This window comes from Rhinopithecus roxellana, chromosome 20 (genome assembly GCF_007565055.1).
Source record: "Rhinopithecus roxellana isolate Shanxi Qingling chromosome 20, ASM756505v1, whole genome shotgun sequence".
Classification (NCBI taxonomy): Eukaryota; Metazoa; Chordata; class Mammalia; order Primates; family Cercopithecidae; genus Rhinopithecus; species Rhinopithecus roxellana.
Genome location: NC_044568.1, coordinates 70099345 through 70112017, shown reverse-complemented (window position 1 = coordinate 70112017; position 12673 = coordinate 70099345). Strand labels below are relative to the sequence as shown.

Sequence of the window (12673 nt, the reverse complement as noted above, 5' to 3'; positions counted from 1 at the left end):
TCAATTTCAATATAATTTTATGCAAACTTGCCATATACCAGCAATGCTCAATAGAAAATACAGTTCATGTGCCAGTTACCAATGTATGGCCTCTCAGCCCAAACACATCCTTTTCGTTCTGCTCTGTGATACTGAGCTGGATGACATCTCAGCTTTGGGTGAGATCCAGTGTGATACCCAGCTGGACTCTGTACACAGTTCCTTGCTAGCCAGCTTGATGTTGTTCTTCTCCAATAGAGGGCGATGGAGGAACACTGTCAGCTCAGAGCGGAGGGGAGGGGCTGTCTTCCTCCTGGTGCAGTTCGCGGCCAGTGGAGGGCAGGAGAGGTAGCCAGTGGCCTTCACTTCCGTTGTCCTCACCTTGGTCCGGCTGCTGCCCTTTCTGCTGTCCACCAGCAGTGAGTTCTCGGGGCACCCACTCCCTCCTCGGAGGTCCAGTGTCTGCCTTCAATTGAAAGGGGAAGGGCTCTTTCGTGTTTCCAAGTTTCCTCCCTTTTTACTTCCTCAGTCCTAAGGGCACAAGTTCCTTCCTGCAGTTGCTATTCTGTTAACTCTTAGAAATCTCTCTTACCCAGTTGGGTAACCATCTTTACAACTGAACAATTATTTTTACCAAATTTTATCTTCAAAACAATGGTGTGGCCGGGCGCGGGGACTCACACTTGTAATCCCAGCAGTTCGGGAGGCTGAAGTGGGTGGATGACCTGAGGTCAGGAGTTCGAGACCAGGCTGGCCAACATGGCAAAACCCCGTCTCTACTAAAAATACAAAAAATTAGCTAGGCGTGGTGGTGGGTGCCTGTAATCCCAGCTACTTGGGAGGCTGAGGCAGGAGAATTGCTTAAACCCGGGAGGCAAAGGTTTGCAATGGGCTGAGATCGCACCATTGCACTCCAGCCTGGGCAAAAGAATGAGACTCTGTCAAAAAAAAAAGTACATTCCAATGAAAATAACAGGCAATTCACAAAAGGATAAATAGAAATAATACTTGAAAAAAGAAAACATATCCAGCTTCTCTAGAAATCAAGGAAATGGTAACTATATTCATGGAATTTCTCCCATTAGGCTGTTGCACAGAATAAGCGCGAGATGTAAAGGACTTAGCTCAGTGCCTGGCAATATAAACACTCCATACATGGTAACTGTCATGATTTAAAAGTTTAATAGGACAGGCACAGTGGTTGTCACCTGTAATCCCAGCACTTTGGAAGAAGGCTGAGGCAGGCAGATTCCTTGAGGTCAGGAGTTCAAGACCAGCCTGGCTAACCTGGTGAAACCCCATCTCTACTAAAAATACAAAACTTAGCCTGGTGTGGTGGCGTGCACCTGTAATCCCAGCTACTAGGGAGGCTGAGGTGGGAGGATCCCTTGAACCTGGGAGGTGGAGGTTGCAGTGAGCCACGTAATTGCAGCACTGCACCAAAAAAAAAAAAAGTTTAATATTTATTACTGTGGACCTTGGGACGCTACATGAAGCTGTTTCCCAGTTCAACTGGAATGCCACAACAACAGATGAACACTGTAGATGTCCAAATCTGGAGGAACAGAGGAAGGTAAACATTTGATTCTCAAGTGGAAGTTCAAAACATTACATTCTTTCTGGAGGACAGTTTGGAAATATGTACACAAAGTAATTTGGCAATTCCATTTCTGGTTTTTCTCAGGGAAATGTTCAAGCAAATGCATAAAGGTGTATGTAGAAGCATATCTGCAAATACAGAAAGATGGAAACAGTGTAAGTGTCCAAGCGTGGGGGACTTAAAATATGAAAATTCTGCCGGGCATGCTGGCTCATGCCTGTAATCTCAGTACTTTGGGAGGCCGAGGCGGGCAGATCATCTGAGGTCGGGAGTTCGAGCCCAGCCTGACCAACATGGAGAAACCCTGTCTCTACTAAAAATACAAAATTAGCTGGGCATGGTGACACATGCCTCTAATCCTAGCTACTCGGGAGGCTGAGGCAGGAGAACCGCTTGAACCAGGAAGGCAGAGGTTGCAGTGAGGCAAGATCGGGCCACTGCAGTCCAGCCTGGGTGACAGAGCGAGACTCCATCTCAAAATATATATATATATGTATAAAATATACATATAAAATATATAACATATATATACGTTCACAGACATATAACTGAACAGTAAAACTGTAAGAACAGACTAAAATATGAACAGTGCTTATTCCTGGATGGTCGTATTAGAAATTATTTTTTTTTTTTTTTTTTTGAGACGGAGTCTCGCTCTGTCGCCCAGGCTGGCGTGCAGTGGCCGGATCTCAGCTCACTGCAAGCTCCGCCTCCCGGGTTTACGCCATTCTCCTGCCTCAGCCTCCCGAGTAGCTGGGACTACAGGCGCCCGCCACCTTGCCCGGCTAGTTTTTTGTATTTTTTAGTAAAGACAAGGCTTCACCGTGTTCGCCAGGATAGTCTCGATCTCCTGACCTCGTGATCCGCCCGTCTCGGCCTCCCAAAGTGCTGGGATTACAGGCTTGAGCCACCGCGCCCGGCCTGTGTTTTTTTTTTTTGAGACGGAGTCTCGCTCTGTGCTCTGTCGCCCAGGCTGGAGTGCAGTGGCCGGATCTCAGCTCACTGCAAGCTCCGCCTCCCGGGCAGCACTTTGGGAGGCCGAGACAGGAGGATCATGGGGTCAGGAGATCGAGACCATCCTGGCTAACCCGGTGAAACCCCGTTTCTACCAAAAAATAAAAAAAATTAGCCGGGCGAGGTGGCGGGCGCCTGTAGTCCCAGCTACTCGGGAGGCTGAGGCAGGAGAATGGTGTAAACCCGGGAGGCGGAGTTTGCAGTGAGCTGAGATCCGGCCACTGCACTCCAGCCTGGGCGACAGAGCGAGACTCCGTCTCAAAAAAAAAAAAAAATTTACTAGGCATCTGCCATGTGCCAGGCACAATTCTAGGTGCTCGTGGTAGGGCATTAAAAAGTGTCTGCCCTCATGAACACTTATCGTTGAGTCGTGGGAAACAAATATTACACAAATATATGTCAGGTAGTGATAAACATTAGGGAGAAAAGCAAGGCAGAGCTGAGGCTGTTTACACAGCTGGGGAAGGCTTTCTTGAGGGAGTGACATATGAGCAGAGTGAGGGAGCAAGCCTTGCGGCTATCATGAGAAAGCTATCTTTATGATTTGCCAATTAATTTTCTTAATTTTCTCTTCCAAGCATGCAACACCTACAAAATTAAGACAAAACAAAAGAAAGCTCTTTCCATTTATGAAAGATATCTGGAGCCTGAGATCATCTCCGGGTCGAGGCGTGGAGAGTGGGAGAGGATCCGAGGGTATGGAAAGGAGAACCCCGAGCCCCCCTGCTCTAGATCCCACCGGGCCGTTGGATCCCTGACGCCCCGCAGCTCCTCGTGGACGAAGCAGCTGGTGGGAGAGCGCGGGACTGCGGCCAGGTCAGTGTCCCGCTTGCCGCGTCCTGCTAAGGCGACCCGAAGACAGAGGATCGCCGCAGGAGGCTCCGCGCCCCTTACCCGACGGCATTTCGCAGGAAGCTCCATGCCTCTCCAGGGAACTGGGAGGAGCGGGACCCAAGAGGCTGGAAACAAGTCCCCCCGGCCCGAGGTCCACCGCCCACGGCCTTTCGGCCCTCACCTACGAGTTGGCATAGAAAGACCGTGGCGGAAGGACAAGGCCGCTCCAGCGCATCCCTTCCGGCGGAGCAGGCGCTCCACTCGTGGCTAGGCCATGTGCCCTCTCCTTTCCTCGGGCCAGCCTTGGCTTCCCCTTTTTGTCGCTCAAGGACCAGAGGCGCAAGGAAATGTGAAAGAAAAGCGGCGACGAAAGAGAACAAAGCAAATATAGACGCAGAGCGTTGCCTTTCCTCCCGGATGCAGGTGTATGACGCGTATGGCGTTTCCGTCTTCTAATAGGGAGCCTGAGAATTCTTCCTGTTCATTGGCCATCAGTCAGGGAGAAGGCGGGCTCAGTGAACAAACGGCTTTCTGGGAGCTAGGGAATGCTTGCGCCGCGTAGTTTCCCAGCGAGCCCTGCGACCACTTCCGGCGCCGGGAACTGGCGGTGTCTCTTGGGTTGCCGTGGGCGTTGTGTGTTTCGGGGGCGGGGACGGGGGCTCTGGCCGCCTGGCTCTGACGTCAACCACCGAGCTCCGGGTGGCCGGGATCAGCGCCCCGAGGCAGAGGCCGAAGGGCGGGCGCACTACTAGGAAGTGCTGGGTCCCCCGCGCCGTTCTGCCCTCTTGATCCGCAGGCAGACGCCCCTGCACGCTCGCCGCTCTCCCCGCGGACAAGGCTGCGGGGGACAGCGCGGGCCTCTGGCTGGCTCACCTTCCCGCCTGCCGTGTCCTGCTGAGCGACCCTGGTGAGTCCTGGCCCTCTTCGAGGAAAGTCTTCTTCGAAGTCACCAGAGGATGAGAATGGTGTACGCACCTTTCAGGGGTCTTGTGAGGAGCAGAATAAATAAAGCGCTTAGGGTGGACTAAATAATTGGAAACAACCCGAATGCATCACTTGAGTATTGATTAAGAAACTGGAACGTATCCATACCGCGGAAGCTCATTGTGCCGCTGTCTGTGCAGTAAGGTCTCATTTATGTAAAAACACATAAAGCACCTTCTTTTTCTTTTCTTTTCTCCCCCCATGGATGGCTTTTTTAGTAGAAGCATAGGAAAAGGTCTGGGACGTCACTTGACAGACTGTTAAGTCGGGGGGTACAATTGCATTGAGGAAGGGAGAGTTTTACGGACTTCCGTATTTGAATTTCCCCCCTTTTTTATTACGATAGTTTGTATTTTTTTTTCTTTTTGTCTTTTTATTTTTATTTTATTTTATTTTTTTTGAGACGGCCTCACTCTGTTGCCCAGGCTGGAGTACGGTGGTGCGATCATAGCTCATTGTAACCTAAAACTCCTGGACTCAAGAGGTCTTCCCTCCTCAGCCTCCCCAGTAGCTGGGACTACAGGGGCCCCACCCGGCTTTTTTTGTTTTTTGGTACAGATGGCGTCTCACATTGTCTTCCCAAAGTGGTCTTGAACCCCTGGCCTCAAGCAATCATCCTGTCTCTGTCTCCCAAAATGCTGGGATTACAGGCATAAACCACCAAGCCCAGCCAGTTTGTATTTGTATTGTTGAAACAAAAAATCGATTACTGAAAATTGCATAATACACTTTTCAGTGAAGAGTAACGATGTAAGGCATAAAGGTGTCATACATTTATATGTACCTGTGGATAAATGGCTTTGGATGGTGTCTGTGAGGCCTTCTGTGACACCTCAGGGCCAGATGTGTTTTAGAATTCAGAGGTTTTCAAATTTGAGAAAACTAATATAGTGCATATACAATATATCAAGCACATCTCCAGAGGGATCTGGGGCAACACTAAATAATGAAACACATCAGTTAAAATTTTTTAATTAGGCGGGCCGCAGTGGCTCACGCCTGTAATCCCAGCACTTTGGGAGTCCAAGGCGGGTGGATCACAAGGTCAGGAGTTCGAGACCATCCTGGCCAACATGGTGAAACCTTGTCTCTACTAAAAATACAAAAATTAGCTGGGCGTGGTAGCTGGTGCCTGTAGTCTCAGCTACTTGGGAGGCTGAGGCAGGAGAATCGCTTCAACCTGGGAGGCAGAGGTTGCAGTGAACCAAGATTGCACCACTGCACTCCAGCCTGGGCAACAGAATGAGACTCTCTCAAAAAAAAAAAAAAAAAAGGTTTTTAGTTGATGTATAATATCCATACAGAAAAACACATCCGTGGATATAGCTCACTGAATTTTTATAAACTGAAGATCTATGTTACTAATATTTCTGCCATAATTTTGAATATTTACATTTAGTGGAATAAATTGAAATTATAAATATGCTTATATCAGGTCAGGTAGTGCTGCCAAATGATTGATACTGGGTTTTGCTTTCAAAGAGTTATGAAATCCCCAGGGTTTGTATTTCTGGCTTTGGGATGAGAGCTTGTGGGCCTGTGTTAATAGTCACGTGAGCGAGGCATTACAGTAAAGCCTAGAAAAGGCTTCAGGGCCATGAAAGGATGGGACTGGATGGCTCTGCAGCCTGGGGTCTGCCCCTGTATTCCACATCCTTCCTCCCCAGTCCTGCCATTTTGCTCTTTCCCCAGGAGTGCACATCCAGATGCCGGCCCAGCTACCACAGGGGGTCCCTCTGGGAGACTGAAAGTACAGGTTCTGGGGCCCAGGTTGAGGCCGACCAACCCTGAGCCTCAGGCCAGGGGAATGGCAGCCCCCTTGGAGCCCCAGGACCAGACCCCTGGGGAGGGAGAAGGGCTTCTGATTGTGAAAGTGGAAGATTCTTCCTGGGAACAGGAATCTGCCCAGCATGAGGACAGCAGGGATTCCGAAGCCTGCCGACAGCGCTTCCGGCAGTTCTGCTATGGGGATGTGCATGGGCCTCATGAGGCCTTCAGCCAGCTCTGGGAGCTCTGCTGCCGCTGGCTGCGGCCCGAGTTGCGCACCAAGGAGCAGATCCTGGAGCTGCTAGTGCTGGAGCAGTTCCTGACGGTGCTGCCAGGGGAGATCCAGGGCTGGGTGCGCGAGCAGCACCCGGGAAGTGGCGAGGAGGCTGTCGCCTTGGTGGAGGACCTACAGAAGCAGCCATTGAAAGCCTGGCCGCAGGTGAGGGGCCCTTCAATATCCAAAGTCACCTGGATGGTACCTGGTGAATAGGTACCCTGCAGAGATAAGTCTCCCAGAGGCTCACAGGGTAGGGGAGACACAGAGCCCCCAGGAGCAGGCACACAAGCACAGCGTGCCATGGGTGCCTTTCTGAAAGATGCAGTCCAAAGTAAATGTGATTTATTTTTTGCGGCTGTGGAAGGCAACAATAGGGCTGAAGTGTGAATGTTCCAGGAAGGAAGTTTTAGCTCCATGCAGGGTCTGGCTGATGTTTATTTGCATTTTGCTCTAGGCCTGGCTCTGGGGACACTAGGGTGTGCAGAGAGCCAGCTCCAGAGTGAGGCTAGAAGGTGGAGCTGTCCGGGGTCCCTATTACCTTGTGGGATATCGGATCCTTCACATTGGATGCATCTGGGGAGGTTCTGATGAGTGGCTAGGGGATGGGGTTCCGCCTTTGGCAGGAGGGTCCCCAGCTCCCCCCTTGCTAAGTGGCTGTGATTCTGGCCTTTCAGGGCTGGTTCTTGCCTCGTGAATGATTGGGGAGCGTCCTTGGGCACACAGCATTGCCTGGTATCACATTCTCCTCTGGACTTTCCTGGGGCACCATATTGGTCTCCTTCCCACACCCCAGCATCCTGAGGGTCATGTCCTGTGTCTCCTTCCCAGGGAATAAACTCTGTCTCCCCCGGTCTGGTCTCGGGCTGATGAGCATATTGTGGTTCCTGCACAGGATGTGCCCTCGGAGGAGGCGGAACCCGAGGCTGCAGGCCAGGGATCTCAGGCCAAGGGGCCTCCCCCAATGGTGGGGGCACGGAGGCGGCCATCTCTTCCCCAAGAGCAGCACAGCCATAGCGGTGAGTAAGCCTCTGTCCTTGTGGGCAGTAGAGTGGCTGGGCAGGGACTTAGCTCTGTCACCGGCGTTGCCCAAAGGGTCATAGGCAGGACAGCTCCCTCTGTGAAGTCTAGGGCATGTGTGAATGCACACAGGTTGGGGAGGCCATAGGCATCGGTGTCAGGCCTGGGCTGGCCTTTCTAAGGCTCCATTCTTCTCCTTCAGCCCAGCCTCCTGCTCTTCTTAAAGAGGGGCGTACCAGAGAGACGACGGACACCTGCTTTGTCTCTGGGGTCCATGTGAGTCACCAGTCCCTTTGTCTTCTTTAAGGCACTTGGCTCTGTTGAGTTTGTAAAATGGGACTTGCTGTCCCATCAGGCCTCTTTCATCTGACCCATCTGTCCCCGCCAGTGCTGCTGGGAGGCCTGAGCAAGGGAGCCCTGAGCTGGGTCTTCTCACCCCATTCCAGGGACCTGTGGCATTGGGAGACATTCCATTCTATTTCTCCCGGGAAGAATGGGGCACCCTGGACCCTGCTCAGCGGGATCTCTTCTGGGACATAAAGCGGGAGAACTCCCGGAACACCACCCTGGGTAAGCACCCAGGGCCTTTGGGTCCAGGCTGGCCGCCCCCCATCCTGTTGGAACTTCAGTCTTCTTTCCCACCCCATCCTTAGCTGGTTCCAAAGCAGGCTATCCCCAAGTCTTGCCAAGAGCCTGAGTAACTCCTTTCTTGGCTGACGATCAGTTTTTGTGCCTCTCCACATGCAGCATGGGACAGCGCCGGCGCTGCCCAGCCCTGAGTGCTCGTAAGGGCAGCTTCTCCTTTGAGTCTCACTGCCTAGTGCATAGAAGGATTGTCCCCATTTTACACATAAGGGACCTGAGACTCAGGTCAGTGGATGCTGAAGGGACACAGTGGGACTTGGATCAGGCATGGTTGTGAGGCCACCTTGGGCTGCCAGGAGCAGAGGTGCTGACGGGAAACCCCAGCTGCTCACCAGCCTGGGCCCCTGCTCGTCAGAACTGCCCTTACCAGTTCCCTCTCCACGCCAGGCCCCTTCTCAGCACCATCAGGGATCATCTTGTTGAGTCCACACTCCCAGCAGGATGGGCTGCGACCTCTGCCCAGATCTCTCATGTGTTGAGTTTGGAGAATTAGAGCCTACATGGTGAAGGGAGCCACACTAGCCAGGCCAGTTTGGTTCCTCAGTTTCCGACTGTGACAGCTGGGAAAAATTTTTTCTTTCTTTTCTTTCTTTTTTTTTTTTTTTTTTTTTTGAGACGGAGTCTCGCTGTGTTACCCAGGTTGGAGTGCAGTGGCGCGATCTTGGCTCACTGCAAGCTCCGCCTCCCAGGTTCACGCCATTCTCCTGCCTCAGCCTCCAAGTAGCTGGGACTACAGGCGCGCACCACCACGCCCGGCTAATTTTTTGTATTTTTAGTAGAGACGGGGTTTCACCGTGTTAGCCAGGATGGTCTCGATCTCCTGACCTCGTGATCCGCCCGTCTCGGCCTCCCAAAGTGCTGGGATTACAGGCTTGAGCCACCGCGCCCGGCCTTTTTTTTTTTTTTTTTTTTTTTTTTTTGAGATGGAGTCTTCCTCTGTCGCCAGGCTGGAATGTAGTGGTGTGATCTCAGCTCACTGAAACTTCCACCTCCCGGGTTCAAGCAATTCTCCTGCCTCAGCCTCCTGAGTAGCTGGGATTACAGGCATGAGCCACCATGCTCGGCTAATTTTTTTGTATTTTTAATAGAGACGAGTTTTCACCATGTTGGTCAGGCTGGTCTCGAACTCCTGATTTCGTGATCCGCCCACCTGGGCCTCCCAAAGTGCTGGGATTACAGGCATGAGCCACCACGCCCGGCCCTTGAAAATTTTCAAAATTACTCTAAATCTGTTCTGCTGTGGAGCTTGATATCTGGGGTTCAGAGTGGGACATTGGATCCCAGTGTGGCCTGCAGGGCACAGATGGCTTAGGGGGCTGGCCTATGCAGGCAGGATCAGAGGCTTGCTCAGACTGCTGCTCTGCCGCATTTTTTCATCATCCCTGTTTTATTTGGGTTTTTGTTTGTTTTTGTTTTTGTTTTTTTTGTTTGTTTTTAAGACAAAGTCTTGCTCTTGGAGTGCAGTGGCATGATCCCGGCTCACTGCAACCTCAGCTTTCTGGGTTCAAGTGATTCTTCTGCCTCAGCCTCCTGAGTAGCTGGGATTCCAGACGCACACTACCACGTCCTGCTAATTTTTGTATTTTTAGTAGGGACGGGGTTTCGCCATATTGGCCAGGCTGGTCTGGAACTTCTAACCTCAGGTTATCCGCCCGCCTCAGCCTCCCAAAATGTTGGGATTACAGGCTTGAGCCACTGCGCCCGGCCAATCATCCCCATTTTATAGATAAGGAAACTGAGGATTCGGCAGTGTGAGCGCAGGGCTTTCTGAACCTGGAGGCCAGGAAGCTTTCCCTAGCCTTGTTTCTTCCTTACCTCAGCTCTGGCCCCAGAACCGAGTGGGACTGAAGAGGTCGCCTCCTTCCCCTTGCAGGTTTGGGGCTCAAAGGCCAAAATGAGAAGTCCCGGCTGGAGGAGGTGGTGCCGGTGCTGCCGGGCCAGACAGGCAGCGACGTGACTGTATCCTGGAGCCCGGAGGAGGCTGAGGCCTGGGAGAGTGAGAACCGGCCGAGGGCGGCCCTGGGCCCAGTGGTGGGTGCGCGACGGGGGCGGCCACCCACTCGCCGGCGCCAGTTCCGGGACCTGGCAGCCGAGAAGCCACACAGCTGCGGGCAGTGTGGAAAGCGCTTCCGCTGGGGCTCGGACCTGGCGCGGCACCAGCGTACGCACACGGGCGAGAAGCCGCACAAATGCCCCGAGTGCGACAAGAGCTTCCGCAGCTCCTCGGACCTGGTGCGCCACCAAGGCGTGCACACGGGCGAGAAGCCCTTCTCCTGTTCCGAGTGCGGCAAGAGCTTCAGCCGCAGCGCCTACCTGGCTGACCACCAGCGCATCCACACGGGGGAGAAGCCTTTCGGCTGCAGCGACTGCGGCAAGAGCTTCTCTCTGCGCTCCTACCTGCTGGACCATCGGCGCGTGCACACCGGGGAGCGGCCCTTCGGCTGCGGAGAGTGCGACAAGAGCTTCAAGCAGCGCGCGCACCTCATCGCGCATCAGAGCCTGCACGCCAAGATGGCCCAGCCCGTGGGGTGAGCAGCCAGCTTGGCCCGCAACTTGGGGGAGGCCCAGCCACGGCACATCCTACTTCATTCACCACTGGGACTCTCCTTCTATTTGTGGCCACCTCTTGGGCTGTCCGAGGGACCCCAGGGTACCCCACACTCGGAGCTCGCCTGCCCTGCTCGGCTCTGAGGACTTGCCCAGCACTCAAAGGGAACGGAAGCCCCCCTCCCGTCCCCTGATCTGGTCGTCTTTCCCCCTTCTGCGCCTAGCGTTTCTCTTCCCCTCTAGTTTCTGGAGCCCCAACACATTCCTGACAGGGGCAGCAGGGTGGCGAGGACTCAGGTCTAGGTCCCTTCCCAGAAGCCCCCGAGCCTCATTTGACTGTGTGGCTCTTTGGTCCCCACCCTCTGGGGTGGGTCCATGAGTCAGGCCTCTGCCCTGCCAACCTGTGCCTTTCAGTGGGCATGGAGGACTGGCCTTGGCCCCCAGGGGGTTGCTGGGCTTTGGAAGGGACAGTCAGCCTACACCACGGGTCTTAGGGCGCAGGGGCTTTCTGGCCCCCACCCACTCCCGTTTCCAGGCCATGACCACTCTGCCCTGTCCTGGCCACACGGACTCGGCCTGCCTTTGCCCTTGGTCTACTTGCCCTAGCATGAGGCTCTGAGAGCCACTTGCCCACCAGTCTGGTGAGGATAATGGTGGCTCCAGCGACAGGAGGCCAACCCTGGAGACCAAGAGCAGGGCGCCTGGCTGCCATCTGCTCCTCCAGAGGTGTGGCTGCACCATACTTAGCACTAGCATTCTATCAGCACTAGCATCCCACTCCATCGGTACTGGTACCCTGCTCCATCCGCATTAATGCCCCGCTCCATTGACACCGGTGCCCACTCCATCGGCACTGGCGCCCCACTCCATCCGCATTAATGCCCTGCTCCATCGACCCTGGCGCCCGCTCCATCCCCCGCTCCATCGGCACTGGCGCCCCGCTCCATCGGCACTAATGCCCCACTCGGTGCCCCACTCCATCAGCACTAATGCCCCTCTCCATCGGCACTGGCGCCCCACTCCATTGTCACTAACGTCCAGCTCTATTGGCACTAACACCTCGCTCCATCGTCACTACGTCCAACTCCATCGGCACTGGCGCCGTGCTCCTTCTGCACGGGTGCCGGGTTCCATCGTCACTAACGTCCAGCTCCACCGGCACTGGCGCCCCACTTCATAGGCACTTTGCTGCTGCCTCCTGAGCACTGCCTTCCATGAACAGGGACAGACCAGAGGCCCTGCAAGGACTCAGCCCCGCGGGCCTCCAGAGGGCAACAGAAGAGTATTAATAAACGTGAAAACTTCCCTCCAGGGTGTTCTGTTCTTTGGGTGTCTGGAGTGTGGGGAAACCTGGAATATAAACCCCTTGCCCTGGCCTGGTGTCCTGGTGGCACATTCTGCTGCACTGTCACCAGGGGGAGCCACATCCTTGGCGTCCAGTTTGGCTGGGCCCCAATGGGCAGCCGTGTCCCCTGGGACTCTTGTTCCCATGTGTCAGCCAGTGCCTGCCCTGCTCTGGGGGCACCATCTGTGCCCTAGCAGAACAGGGAGCTGAGCAGGACTCAGGGTCTTCACCAGGCCACTCCTCTCACAACTGTGAAAGGAAGAAGGGCCCAGAGATGCTGCTTGGTCAGTGGTGGGACCCTCTTGCTGCGCGTTGGGGATCCGGAAGTCAAGGCTACCCCAGACTGAGTCCCTTAGAGGAGGGGCTGACAGTGGGCCTGCCCTTCCCACCAGCCCCTGACATCCAACTTCTCCCTACCAGGAGCCCCAGGCCGGGGCCCACCACGAGCTGGTGGGTGTGTGGTCAGAACTAGTGATCACCCAGGCACGACCCCTCCTTCCACCCGTGCTGGTTCCATCTCTTTCACCTGCTGGTGGCCTCAGGGCCCCTGGCTGAGGGGAGGCGGGGGCCAGTAGACGCTCTGGTCCCTTGATAACAGGTGTGCATGTGCCAGCCCTCTCTGCCCCCAGGCCTTTCTCAGCCAACCTCCCATGCACACATCATC

The 12673-nt window shown here is 54.2% G+C and overlaps 2 protein-coding genes across 12 annotated transcripts; one reads left to right on the top strand and one right to left on the bottom strand.

Annotated features, from left to right (window-relative positions):
* LOC104672310 lies at positions 1–3852 on the bottom strand. 7 transcript variants are annotated; one of them, XR_004055436.1, is made up of 3 exons: positions 3609–3834; positions 1457–1707; positions 1–445 (listed from the first exon to the last, which is right to left on the bottom strand). XR_004055436.1 is itself a non-coding variant. In XM_030925110.1 (3 exons), exons 1-3 carry the CDS (start codon positions 3660–3662, stop codon positions 94–96), a joined length of 480 nt encoding a protein of 159 aa, XP_030780970.1. In that variant the 5' UTR covers positions 3663–3852; the 3' UTR covers positions 1–93. The 7 variants fall into 7 exon arrangements, 4 of the variants coding, with proteins under 4 accessions (XP_030780970.1, XP_030780971.1, XP_030780972.1 ...); XR_004055437.1 differs by having other exon boundaries at positions 3613–3834; XM_030925110.1 differs by having other exon boundaries at positions 1457–1534; positions 3613–3852.
* A 210-nt stretch (positions 3853–4062) lies between these two features.
* ZNF213 (zinc finger protein 213) lies at positions 4063–11968 on the top strand. Of its 5 annotated transcripts, none has more exons than XM_010376064.2 (6): positions 4063–4334; positions 6104–6617; positions 7348–7471; positions 7675–7748; positions 7919–8042; positions 9991–11968. In XM_010376064.2, exons 2-6 carry the CDS (start codon positions 6219–6221, stop codon positions 10647–10649), a joined length of 1380 nt encoding a protein of 459 aa, XP_010374366.1. In that variant the 5' UTR covers positions 4063–4334; positions 6104–6218; the 3' UTR covers positions 10650–11968. The 5 variants fall into 5 exon arrangements, with proteins under 5 accessions (XP_010374366.1, XP_010374367.1, XP_030780969.1 ...); XM_010376065.2 differs by having other exon boundaries at positions 4193–4550; XM_030925109.1 differs by having other exon boundaries at positions 4193–4555.
* Positions 11969–12673: the final 705 nt, after the last annotated feature.

Bases quoted from the DNA above. Each gene is read 5' to 3' on its own strand.
- LOC104672310 (XM_030925110.1), bottom strand. From the start codon at position 3,662: ATGCGCTGGAGCGGCCTTGTCCTTCCGCCACGGTCTTTCTATGCCAAC. The intron at 1,535-3,612 runs GTAGGTGAGGGC...CTGTTCCTCCAG, and splicing joins CGGTCTTTCTATGCCAACTC to ATTTGGACATCTACAGTGTT. The intron at 446-1,456 runs GTCCACAGTAAT...TTTCAATTGAAG, and splicing joins GCTTCATGTAGCGTCCCAAG to GCAGACACTGGACCTCCGAG.
- ZNF213 (XM_030925107.1), top strand. From the start codon at position 6,009: ATGAAAGGATGGGACTGGATGGCTCTGCAGCCTGGGGTCTGCCCCTGT. The intron at 6,618-7,347 runs GTGAGGGGCCCT...GTTCCTGCACAG, and splicing joins CATTGAAAGCCTGGCCGCAG to GATGTGCCCTCGGAGGAGGC. The intron at 8,043-9,990 runs GTAAGCACCCAG...TTCCCCTTGCAG, and splicing joins CTCCCGGAACACCACCCTGG to GTTTGGGGCTCAAAGGCCAA.